Genomic DNA, 12,825 nt, shown 5'->3' with positions numbered 1-12,825 from the left:
TTGAGTGGAAGGTAACCACTTGGTGAGGTCATCACCGGAGGCGTTCTCTACCACCTAAACCTTACCCTTAGAGCTTCATTATTATGGGGTCCAATTATCAAATAAATTAGGATAAAATTCCATCCCTCAGCTGGGATCGAACCCGCTTCCTTCTTTTTACCAGACAAGCGTCTTGACCACCGAGGCAGGTGCGGAGCGGTGGAAATCGCGTCTCTTCTCGAGAATATTTCCTACCCCTATTCGTCACTATCTATCCAAGATCCAGTCTTCCTTGATCATATCCGCGGCCTTTTCCGCAATCATGATGGTCGGAGCGTTGGTATTGCCGCGTACGATTTTGGGCATGATGGATGCGTCGACCACTCTGAGATTCTGAACGCCGTGAACGCGGAGTCTTGCGTCCACGACGGAACCTGGGTCGTCTTTAGGACCCATCTTACAAGTGCCTGAAATCGAGAGCAGAATCGAATATAAAGGGATTTGAAGAGAAACATTTTGAATTCCTTTTTACTACCAGCGTCATTTCTGGGCTTATAATCTGCCTTTAGTTCTATTTGATTTGGATGTTTCCAGTGAAATTTCAACCTGGGCTGCACTCCAGAAAGCAAATTAACAACTTTGCACTGGACATTTGAATTTTTGGACGTCACAGTAATTAACATAAAAGTTATGTAATGTTTTAAAAGGGTCTTCTTCTTTAATATTACGTCATGACTTGAAAATTTTCAAGGTAATGTGGACCTGTTTCTCCTACATAATTTTGTCTCAAACAAAAGTGCACTGGGACATGTGTTTCCGATTTAAATTCTGGACCCATGAGTGAGCATTGCATTTTCATAATTTTATTGTATTTCAGAAGAGTACAAATTGTTAAACATCACCGCTTAATCCTGGCGTTAACCACGATGATTAGTGGCTGTCTGATTACGAATGGTGATGATTAACAAATAAACAAGAACGTGAAATCATCTAACACAAATCCTAATAGTCCTAATGATGTAGCCAAGAAGTTTCCAGCAATGGTACTAAGTTTAATGATGTGATGATTGCAGTAGTACCATGTGAACAATGACGTCATGACTTGAAAATTTCCAAGGTAATGTGGACCTGCTTCTCCTACATAATTTTGTCTCAAACAAAAGTGCACTGGGACATATGTGTTTCCTTTCCGATTTAAATTCTGGACCTATGATTGAGCATTGCATTTTCATAATTGTATTTCAGAAGAGTACAAATTGTTAAACATCACCGCTTAATCCTGGCGTTAACCACGATGATTAGTGGCTGCCTGATTACGAATGGTGATGATTAACAAATAAACAAGAACGTGAAATCATCTTCAGAAATCCTAATAGTCCTAATGATGTAGCCAAGAAGTTTCCAGCAATGGTACTAAGTTTAATGATGTGATGTTTGCAGTAGTACCATGTGAACAATATTATGTCCATGTATGTGTGTCCCATATTTCTGAACATCTTTACAAATACTTACAAAGAGAGGGCAAATCTATTTAGAATTTAACCAAATTTGGAAATTATTAGCAAACAATTATTTATTGGTGTAAATCCGAGGAAAATAGAATACCTATCCTTTGTTAATCCTGCTGAGTTAGGAATGAAAAGTCCCTTTATCCCCCAGTCTAATCAAGGTCTTATTGTAGGTACACATCTTGGGGTGTAATAGTCCTGCATCCTGGACTTCGCACACGGGAATTTCGTCAGAAAAGACCCCCATTTCAATGTAATGAGTGAGCTTTATAAATTATAACTCACCTACGGGATGCTGAATGGTGCCTGTGAACTGCATAGCAATACAGGCCCAGTAGTCCCAGGTCCCGAACTTGTAGAATACTTTGTTTAGACTACGAACTCGGTTAAAACAGAGCCACATTGACAGATAGGAGGGGGTAATTTCTTGAAGAGGTGATTATGGGTCACTCTAGTGTGACCGATACGAAGTCTGGTGAGAACCACTTCTTCGTACCTATTGTTTCTGAAGCTGGATGTCCATGAGTCTACTGTCGGTTTTATTCTTTTTAGCTTGTTGCTAGGAGGAATAGAGTTCCACATATCAACAATGTCTTTTTTAACAATAGCTTTAATCCAAGGTTTTAGGTCATCTGTGGAGCAAAGATTGACGTGCCGGGGATGTGTATGATGATTCGCAGCTGAATCGACTGCTTCATTCCCGTCTATCCCACAATGGGAGGGACACCACAAAAATACGACGTCGGTACCACGAGTGACTATTAGTTTCCAAAGTTGGTATATTTTGGAGATGAAGGGGTGAGAAAAACAAATGTTGCCTAAGGCAGATAAGACACTAAGGGAGTCACTTATGATTGCGATACGAGAGAAAGAATGGAATTCGGATATCTCTTTTAAACATAGATAGAGCGCGAGGAGTTCTGCTGAAAAGATAGAATTTATTTTGCTCAAAGAGACGGAGGAGACGGTACCGTCGATACTGAACGCACAACTAGTGGCGGATGGTGTTTTCGAGCCATCGGTGAAGCAGAGGGTGTAATTAAGGTACTTGGAATGAATAAGATCACTATAATGGGAACGGTATATGCTAGGGGGAGTATCACTTTTCTTGTATTTAGATAGATGGATGTCAATTTTGGGAGTTTCGGAAGACCAGGGTGGGATACAAGGAGAGAAAGGTGCGATAATGTGCTGATCAAGGGCAGTATGGAATTCATTAACAGATTTGTACCGGACAGTGAGGGGAATAGGTTTAGAACCAAAGTTGTCGGGAAGCAGGTTGTTATCGAACATCAATTTGAATACAGGATTAAGGGGGGAGGCTGCAATTTTGGCAACATAATTCATCATGAGTTTCTTACGTCTAATGGACAGTGGCGGAATACAGGATTCGACATACAGGCTAGGTATCGGACTAGTGCGAAGTGCACCGGTAACAATGCGAATGCCCGCGTGATGGGCTGGGTTTAGTTTGTCTAACAAACTTTTCCTCGCACTACCGTATACCATGCACCCGTAATCAAAGATAGGTATTATATATGCACAGTAGAACCTCATGAGCGTTGCACGCCCAAGGCCCCACTTTTTATTACACACCATTTTCAACATATTGAGGGCTGATAGGGCGCGTTTTTTCACGTATTCAATATGGAAGTTCCATTTTAAAAAGGCATCTTAATCTTGAGACGAAACCAGTACGCACGTAAGTTACATATGTAATATCTGTTATACACGCTCAGACGATCTGAGTATGAGTGGCCGGGATACGACATACGAGTACTTATAAATTCTTTGAAAATGGCAAGAGTGTTAACTTGTTACTTCGGGTATTACTTATAACTTTTAACTTCGGCCCTTCGAATTCCTGCTAAATAGCCTTCAGTTCCTTGGGATTGCCACCAAATGGAAGTCTTTCTATAGTGTCGTCCGTTTGAAGTACTAAATATTTTCCCATAGAAGTCCTACCAAATAGCCTCACTGCGGGTTTCAGCAACCTTCTTTTCCCCGCCAATCGTTATTTAACAGCCCTGTTAAGTCTATACGTATATACAAATCATATGGAACTTAACAGGCTGTTAGCTTAACAGGCCTTCTAGGGACTGAATAAATATTGGTGAAATCCACCCTCAGCTTTCTAAACATCAGTGGCGAACTCACCTGCTACAAACACGTCGAGATCGGGTTTCTTCGTGAAGAACTTCGGAAAGATCAGTGGCGGCCCCCACAAGGGGTCTGTCGCGTTCAGTTGTATATAGCCGCGACTCTTGGGCTTGAGCAGAATGGGCCGCACCGTTATGCCATCGTAGTAGGCGAAGGGGGACATGTTGGTGGAGCTTGCGTTGACCGGATTGGTGATCCAGTCTCTCACCGACATCGGATCGTGATGGAACTGAATGTCCGGGACGTCCAGAGAGTCGGCTAATCTGGAAGATTACTCTGGGATTAGTAAAAGGGCTGACGAGATATTTAAGGTATTAGAGGCATTAGTAAAGGGACTGACGAAATATTTAAGGTGGAACTGAATGTCCGGGACGTCCAGAGAGTCGGCTAATCTGGAAGATCACTCTGGGATTAGTAAAAGGGCTGACGAGATATTTAAGGTATTAGAGGCATTAGTAAAGGGACTGACGAAATATTTAAGGTAGAGGGATTAGTAAAGAGGCTGACGAACGGCTGGGCTTTCTCCTTTTCGATCTTCCTTCTCTCTTCGCTTTCGGGACGATAAGACCTTAGCAGTTACAGTTCCCTCTGTCAAACCTCTTCAAAATGAACTCCCCCATAACAGCTACATTATTGGAATAAAATTCCACAATTTTGTTGATCATAATATTCTGTTTATAAATGTAAAGGTGTGCTCATACATAGTCGACCGGTCGGTGGACCATGTTTGGACACACCTTAATCAGCCTACTCACTTGGTTTTGGCAAACACCCCACACTGCAAAGGCCCCGTAGAAGCCAGAGGGCCACATCGGCTCTCCTTGTACTCGAAAGCGTCCGAAACCTTTTTCTTGTACATCCTGTCCGTGGCCGTCTTGGGGAAAGCGATGACTATGCCGTCCGAAGTGAGATGGTCTTGCAAGTTGTGACCCACCTGGGAATGAAAAGAAACCAGTTCTCTTACTCATAATTGTGATACCGACGAATTGTAAAAGGTCCGGCAAGAGTGAACGATCTCGAACGAATGCCTTGCGGCTTATGGACAGAAGTTGGCAAAATCTTGAGTTGCAAAAGATCCCGCAGAAACTTACTTTCAAATCCACAAGAGTTTTAATATTCAAACTCGTCAGGTGATCCTTAGGTCCGATCCCACTCAACATCAGAATCTTTGGCGAATTGATGGCTCCGGCACTCGATATCACCTCCTTCTTGGCTCTCGCACGACGCAACTTCTTCTTGTAGAAAAACTCGACACTCTTGGCGACCAGTTTCTTGTGTTTGTTCGGCGTTTTGTCGAAGATGATCCGAGTCACGTGAGCTTCGGTAAGGATGGTGAGGTTCTTTCGCTTTTTCCGGATGGGCCGAATGAAGGCGCCGTTAGTGCTATCTCCACATCTTTAAAGATTTAAAGATTTGGGTTTTTAAAAGATGAGTGTTCCACCGCCGTTTTTTTTTCGTAGCAATGGAACAACTGCTACATTAGACGCATGTGGCCTGTGTCGTAGCATGTCCATCCCGTAGTATGCCTCTCATCAGATGGGCGAGAAGAGACACAATACTTCCCATTTAGGTGCTGGGTCAACACGAGAACACCAGAAAGTAACCCGTTGAAATATTTGCAATCGAAAAACGAGTACAAATTTTTGTCGATGGTGGTATTCGAACCCAGGACCTTCTGCATGGCAAGCAAGCGCGTTACCACTGGACCAACCGTGCCCCCCTGACGAGGTGAATCTACATAATATATTGTAAACGGTTCATTTGACATCGATCGACGGCCGGTCCACTACGTGTAGTTGTGTAGACACACAAAGTCCTGTCTTTTCCTCTTTCGGGACGAATATAGTTAAGAAAAAGTTCGCCCCGCTACAAGAGTCTTGTTTCCTCTATCTGAGCATAAGAATGGTCCAAAGAAAGTGATTTTAATTGAACAAAGGTCAAGTCATTTACTTTTACAACTGTATTCTTTATTCTTCCATCACCATTCGGCTACAGCTGAAATAACAACAACAACAACAACTGGATTCCGTCACCATTTTGGAGAAAAGTACATAAATCCACCAACCTGGTTTTCAGCGTTCAGATCTCTTTCCGGATATCCTTTCTCTTTCCAAGCCCCGCTACAAGAGTCTTGTTTCCTCTATCTGAGCATAAGAATGGTCCAAAGAAAGTGATTTTAATTGAACAAAGGTCAAGTCATTTACTCTTACATCTGTATTCTTTATTCTGCCATCACCATTCGGCTGCAGCTGAAACAACAACAACAACAACAACAACAACAACTGAATTCCGTCCCCATTTTGGAGAAAAAGTACATAAATCCACCAACCTGGTTTTCAGCGTTCAGATCTCTTTCCGGATATCCTTTCTCTTTCCAAGCTTTGATGAGGACTGGCAGATTCTTGTCAGCGTACGGCAGCCATTCCACCGTCTGGTATCCTCCCTTGCCGTGGTACTCGGGATTCTTGTGGTAGATCTCTTTGTCCTCGTTGTCCTCAGACTTCTTGAAGTATTCCAACACTTCGTCATAACCCCAACCTGAAAGGGGCGAATTTGGGAATTCTACTTGTTTGTGGTTTTTAAATGATCAATTCTAGGATATTTCCCCCAATAAGATCAATGCCTTAAAAGTCCATATTTCCTTTTCCGTTGTCCTCAGACTTCTTGAAGTATTCCAACACTTCGTCATAACCCCAACCTGAAAGGGGCGAATTTGGGAATTCTACTTGTTTGTGATTTTTAACTGATCAATTCTAGGATATTTCCCCCAATAAGATCAATGCAATGCCTTAAAAGTCCATATTTCCTTTTTTTTTCAAGAGGTTTGATAGTGCCCCGAACGCTACAATATTCCTTGCAATTTGGATTTTTTAAAGGCTATAATGACAAAATTCCACCCAACTTTAATGGCAAAATTCCGGTTTCGCCAACTTGTTATCTATCAATCCACTTACCTTCATTTCCCATGGCCTCCCACTCATCATAATCCTCAGCATTGCCCCTCGCATAGATCATGTAGTTGATGGTACTTGAGCCGCCCATCACTTTGCCCCTCGCCCAGTAACACCGACCATTAGGGCGCGCTTTGCAAGCATGCGGATCAGGCATGGTCATGTAGTTCCAGTCAATGTTGGAGCGGGATATTAAGGGTGCCAACCCGGGAACGTCAGCAAAGAATGGTTCTTCTATACCAGCCTCTAGGAGAAGGACCTAAGGAAAATATCGACAGTGTACATAGATTAAGGACGTCTTTTGGTAGTTTAGTTACGAGCATACATAGGAATACTAATCGAGAAAGACCAGCCACTCACTGCTATGACAGGCGGACCTGATCAGGTGTACCTGATAGTAAGTGGCTGACCAAAGAGCTGAAAGTGGCATATAGGACCAGAAGAACTTGAAACTTGTACACTTAACACTATGGAGTCTTTTCAAAGTTTTCAGTTCGAAACGATACTTGAAACTTAACTGTCAGTTAGTGACTTAGCGAGTAATGACACTGATTAATTTTTAGAAAAAAGTATCAAATCATCTAATGCCTTCTCATGCATATTATTCTAAGGTAGTTGTCTGTCTAGAACAAAATTTAAATAAAAATATAAATTAAATATTTACCTTCCATTTCTTAATCTCAGATAATCTATTGGCGAGAACACATCCTGCAGAACCAGCACCAATAATGATAAAGTCAAACGTCATATCACCATCTTGCTCCTCCCGATTATTATTCTTGTGATCCTTGTCATAGCCTTCATTAGATTGTTCAGGTATTTTCTTATGCCCAGTGTTGTCATACGCTTTGAGGAAAGTATCACCCAAAATGTGACTGACGTCTTCTGCGCTTCTGTACGAGTTCACCTCTAAACTACCAGCTGGATGACTGTCAGAAGAATCGACGGATTTGCCTTGTTGCCCTTGTTTGCTTTCATCGCTGTCTTTGTTGAATAGACTCACAAAGTTGCTGTCGAATATGTTTTCGAACCCTTCGAGAAAGTTTTTATGATCTTTCTGGAACGGTTTGAACTCTTCTTGTTCGTACTGCATTGGTTCGTAGGTCGTTTTATATGGAGAATGTTTTGGAGTTTCGTCATAGGAAGGCTCAAATGGTTTGGTGTTTGAATGTTTCTCCTTTTTTGTCGGCTCAGGCTGATAGTGAATGAAAGGAGTTCGCATATTCCAGGATTGAGGGGCTTTGTAGTTACTTTTAACATATTTTGGTTTCTTATACTTGTGCTTGAAATTAGCTTTCTTCAATGGCCTTTTCTTTGGCTTCTTCTTTTGTCGAACTTCTTCATCTTTTCCTTCGTCATCATTTTCCTCATCAGATGAGTCTACATGTTCTGGTGTGTTTTCTATCTCGTCCTTTTCGTGATCCTCGGAATCATTTTCATCTTCGTTGTCAGTATTGTCATCCTTCTCTTCATTTTCAGTATCTTCTTCATCATCTTCTGTGTCTATATTTTCGTTTTTATCTCTTGTTTGACTCGGAACTTCTTGCGTTTCATCTTTTACGTTCTCTTCATTTTGTTCCGGCTTACTACTTGTCTCTTCATCTTCTCTACTGTGTTCATGTTTGGTATTTTCTTCTCCCTTTGAGTTGTTTTCTTCTTTCTCGTCTTGACCACTTCCATTATCATCTTCATCAGAGTAATTATTGCCAGGGTTATCGTCAGCCTCAGGATCAACAGTTTCATAAGGTTTTGGTTTGATCTTGTAAGTATATGGCTCCGGTTTGTCAGTTGCAAGTTTTTCATAGGAGTATGGAAAATTTTTTCGTCCCTTTGATGGTTTGACTTTCTTCAATTTCAAGTGGTAGGGGATTTTAATTTTCTTGATTTTTTCCATCGGGTACAAAATGGCATGATTTTTATTTCCCTCTTTAATTATTAAAATTCTTCTCAGGGCTCTTTTTCTTCTGTTCGTTTTTATCTCTCTATCTTGAAATGCTATTCTTGTGTCCCCAAATTGAGTTCTATTCTGTAGGAGGATATTTCTAGTAGTGTTAGTTCTGGGTGGGACCAATACCATGAAATTTTCCGACATCTGTGGTAAATTATTGATTTCTTTAGCAAATTGTGGTACTGGCACGGTAACGGCTTGTTTTATATTTCCAACCTGCCAGTTTGTACGGAAATTTTGTGGCTCCCATTTTACTTCTTGAAAACTTTGTGCAGAGTGTACGCTCTTTTGTGGGTTGAACGGTGCTGTTTGATAGCTTGACATCTTGAATGGACCATCTTGAGGTTGTCTGCTGTTGTAGAATGAGCCGTTCACAAATTGGTTCTGAAACTTGTCCCCCGCACCTTGATATTTGTTATCACCTGATACAAATGGCACATCGTGAACATTCTGTTGAAATGACAAATCTGGTGAAATAGATTTGATAATATCCACTGTAGCTCTACTACCTTGGAACGCATTAGTTGGTAACCTGTCAAACTCTTTGAAAAATACATGACTTTGAGGTCCATTTTGGGTCTGAAGATGGTTCTGCGAATGTTGTCTTTGAGGAATATTTTGTATTTGGTACTGCTGTCTTTGAAAGTGAACTTCAGGAGTCCGAGTACTTGACACAACTGTAGGTCCAAGATTTCCAACTGGTCCATTCTGTATTATGGTAGGACTGACAGCTAACTGACTATTATTAAAATTAGGAAATCCTTTCCCCATCAGCATTTGGTTGAGGAAATCTGATGGCGTTTCATTTACATAAGTGATATAAGTGCTGAAGGTTGGCTTCACTTGTGCCAAGTCCACAAGGTTCTCGCCATATTGGAAAGGCCCTTGCAAGGTCGACTTTGTTGATAATGGACCTGTTAGAGATTCCCAAATGGGCTCGCTTTGGGTCAGATTTGAATACAAACTTGGCGCTTGGTGAATTCCAAAACTACCTTTTTGGGCATGTACGAAAATTGACCAGGAGCAAACTGAAAATCATCGAAATGAAAGTTTGGACCTCTTGATAGCTATGATTCAAAATGAAGACATAAAAAGTAAAAAAGGAAGGTTATTCAACCGAACGTACGCTATCGTACATGTTATTGACAATACTTGTCTTGTAACTTTCCCATGAAAAAGCATTGCCAATAGGCTTGGTTTCCACCCGGGACAGATTTTATCCTAAACAGATAAGGTTCGTTCTCGGAACGGCTGGCTTTCTTTCCACCAACCAAGAAACCGCCTTGTAAAGTGTGCGGCTCGGGATAGACTACGAGATATCGGATAACAACAAAACCTATCGGATAACATCAAGACCACGACGAAAATTGACCAGGAGCAAACTGAAAATCATCGAAATGAAAGTTTGGACCTCTTGATAGCTATGATTCAAAATGAAGACATAAAAATGGAAGGTTATTCAACCGAACGTACGCTATCGTACATGTTATTGACAATACTTGTCTTGTAACTTTCCCATGAAAAAGCATTGCCAATGGGCTTGGTTTCCACCCGGGACAGATTTTATCCTAAACAGATAAGGTTCGTTCTCGGAACGGCTGGCTTTCTCATGAAAGCCTGGTAATTAATTTAATTATGCAATGTGCTTAGCAGTCTCCAACTCTACCTAATGTTGATTTTCCCTGACGATGACGTATTTTTGTTTCGTTAAGACCGTTAAAAACTTGGGATTTATGGTATTGTATAACCGGGGGAATATGCACTGCGGTTCGGTTCCCAGCAGCGACATTAATTTTTTTCATTGTGAAGAAAAGGTCATTTGTGAAGAAAAAACTCTAGCAATCCTCTGTTTTGAAAATCTAAATAGTTAGGTACTACATTTTACAAGTTATTGACTTACATTTTAAGCAAGAAATCCTCCAGAGTTCTTCATATAAGGTACAATACACTCTCGTTCAATCACCCTAATAAAATAAATAAAAACATCACTTTAATTTAGGGACACAGACAGACTGGATACCATCAGAAAATTTGTATTGAATGAAGAATTAAATTGAAAGCTTTTGCTGATTTGATTCCAACGAAAAAAGTTTTTCAGGAAAATCTCAAAAAAAGAAGAAAAAAAATTGAACCACACAAAATTTAAAATTTCACTTTTTTGCGGTTGAAAAATAAATCAATTTTTTTTTTTTTTCAAAGATGAAATTTGAAAAATAACGACTTTCTCACGAAACTCGCCTATTTTGCTACGATACGAACTATTATTACGAGCGTATTGTTTTGTTAAGGAAGGCAATGGATTGGAAAAATCAATAGGTAAATACCTATGTGGTGTTACTGGTGCTGGGTTGTATGATCGACACCGGACTGAAATATGGGGATATATTGTTCGGTCCTGGGAAGCCTCCTCCTCTCATGTACACCAGTGGCGTAGCTCAGTATCGATGTCAGGAGAGCAGAAGACAGAGTGTTTGATAGAGGGAACTGCTAAGGTCTTATCGTCCCGAAATGGAAGAGAAGAAAGACAGGATAGGAGAAAGCCAGCCTTTTCGAGAACAAACCTCTTATCTCTCCAGGATGAAATCTGCCCCGGGCGGGAATCAAACAGGCGACCTAGAGCTTACAAGGCAGAAGCGCTACCAATCAAGCTAACTAGTCTGGCCCAAGGGGACCCAGACAGTGTGGTGTAAAGAAAAACGAAGGATTTTCAGTAAAGTCTAGAATCATGGTCCTTTGAATCATCCACCATCCTTTTCAACTTTGGACAGTTCTGTCCAAGCCCCAAGAATGATGATGCCTCGAACTTCAGACATCTTTCTAAGATTATCATCTGAGGTCTCCTGGTAATCAGGAGGATGTGAGTTCAATCCCAGCCGAGGTATGGAATTTTATCCTCAACATTGTTTGAGAATTTGACTACGATAATATTAGTAGCCTACTTCTGGGGTAAAGAGACTCTTTGGTTCTATTCGAGCAGTATAAATAAGCACTACCCTGGACCCGAAGATACCATACGGCTCTGATACCCCAGGTGACACCCAGTGCGGTTTAGCTTATGTCACCAACTTACTACACTAAGTCAGGTGTAACTTACTACACCAACTTACTACTTAATTTGTACCTTACTACAGCAACTTGCTACACTATGCCAGGTGTACCACTACCTAGGTACCTTACTCCATAGGTTAGAAAAATTATTCTTGCCTTTATTAGCATAATATTATACTACCATTAAGGTGGGAGATATTTGTCAATAATTAATGACTTTCCTCTGTGAATAAGTTTTTGCCATCAAGTCGAACAACGAACTTAAACTTGCACAGAGGCAGTGGTGTATTTACTTTTTCGAGGACACCGGCAAGATTTCGCCTAGAAGGACGTTCATTCGGACTCCTCCTGGACTGGACTCCAAGGAGAGTATCAGCCTAGTATAATTTGTGAGCGATAGGTCGCGGGTTCATTCCCGCCCGGAGCGAACTTTATCCTAAACAGATAAGGTTCCGTCTCGGAAACGGCTGGATTTCTCCTATCATGTCTTCCTTCTGTCTTCGCTTTCAGGACGATAAGACCTTCAGCAGTTTTATAGTTCCTTCTATCAAACCTCTTTTACCTCTTCAAACAAAAAGTTGTAGAGTTGCTTTCGGGTACGCAGCCTTGAGCACCCCATCAGGATATTTTATGTATTTATTCAGCCATGCTGTTGGAATATTATAAAGGTGGGGGCCGGTAGGTCTGTGGTCTTATATCTGGGTTTCTAGGTCAATGGTTCGGAGTTCGAGGTCAGGAGAGGGTGACGGAATTTTTTGCCGTATTTGAATATTGAGAAGGAAAAACCTCGAGGAAGGTCATATACTTTTGGTAATATCATATCACACTACGAGTAATATTTATAAGCCTGTGAGGGGCCGGTAGGTCTGTGGTCTTATATCTGGGTTTCTAGGTCAATGGTTCGGAGTTCGAGGTCAGGAGAGGGTGACGGAATTTTTTGCTATATTTTAATTTTGAGAATGAAAAACCTCGAGGAAGGTCATTTACTTTTGGTAATATCATATCACACTACGAGTAATATTTATAAGCCTGTGTATATGAATATATGATATGGTGTACTATCAAATTTTGGAGGATCACAGAACTTTTTTCCTTCTTAGGCCTGCCAATCACTATCAGGTAGACCTGACAAGTACACCCGATCAGGTATGCCTGCCACCTGATGAACACATACACTATCAGATAAACCTGACAGGTTCGGCTGAAAAGGTCTGTCAGGAATAATATTGTG

General features: G+C 41.1%; 1 protein-coding gene across 1 annotated transcript; it reads right to left on the bottom strand.

Annotated features, from left to right (window-relative positions):
- Positions 1-214: 214 nt before the first annotated feature.
- On the bottom strand, positions 215-9,522 carry LOC113470935. The gene is made up of 9 exons (XM_026829740.1): positions 7,263-9,522; positions 6,602-6,857; positions 5,973-6,185; positions 4,739-5,034; positions 4,403-4,581; positions 3,645-3,910; positions 2,459-3,103; positions 1,773-1,913; positions 215-446 (listed from the first exon to the last, which is right to left on the bottom strand). The coding sequence occupies exons 1-9, from the start codon at positions 9,321-9,323 to the stop codon at positions 247-249; spliced, it is 4,257 nt and encodes a 1,418-aa protein (XP_026685541.1). The 5' UTR covers positions 9,324-9,522; the 3' UTR covers positions 215-246.
- Positions 9,523-12,825: the final 3,303 nt, after the last annotated feature.

The sequence above is a fragment of the Diaphorina citri genome, unplaced genomic scaffold (assembly GCF_000475195.1).
Source record: "Diaphorina citri unplaced genomic scaffold, Diaci psyllid genome assembly version 1.1 scaffold1946, whole genome shotgun sequence".
Classification (NCBI taxonomy): Eukaryota; Metazoa; Arthropoda; class Insecta; order Hemiptera; family Psyllidae; genus Diaphorina; species Diaphorina citri.
The sequence above is the reverse complement of the archived record's forward strand: the minus strand, read 5'-3'. Positions and strand labels throughout refer to the sequence as shown.

Bases quoted from the DNA above. Each gene is read 5' to 3' on its own strand.
- LOC113470935 (XM_026829740.1), bottom strand. From the start codon at position 9,323: ATGCTGATGGGGAAAGGATTTCCTAATTTTAATAATAGTCAGTTAGCT. The intron at 3,104-3,644 runs GTGAGTTCGCCA...GCGCCCTATCAG, and splicing joins TCTCGACGTGTTTGTAGCAG to CCCTCAATATGTTGAAAATG. The intron at 1,914-2,458 runs GTACCGTCTCCT...CACCTCTTCAAG, and splicing joins TTGTGCGTTCAGTATCGACG to AAATTACCCCCTCCTATCTG.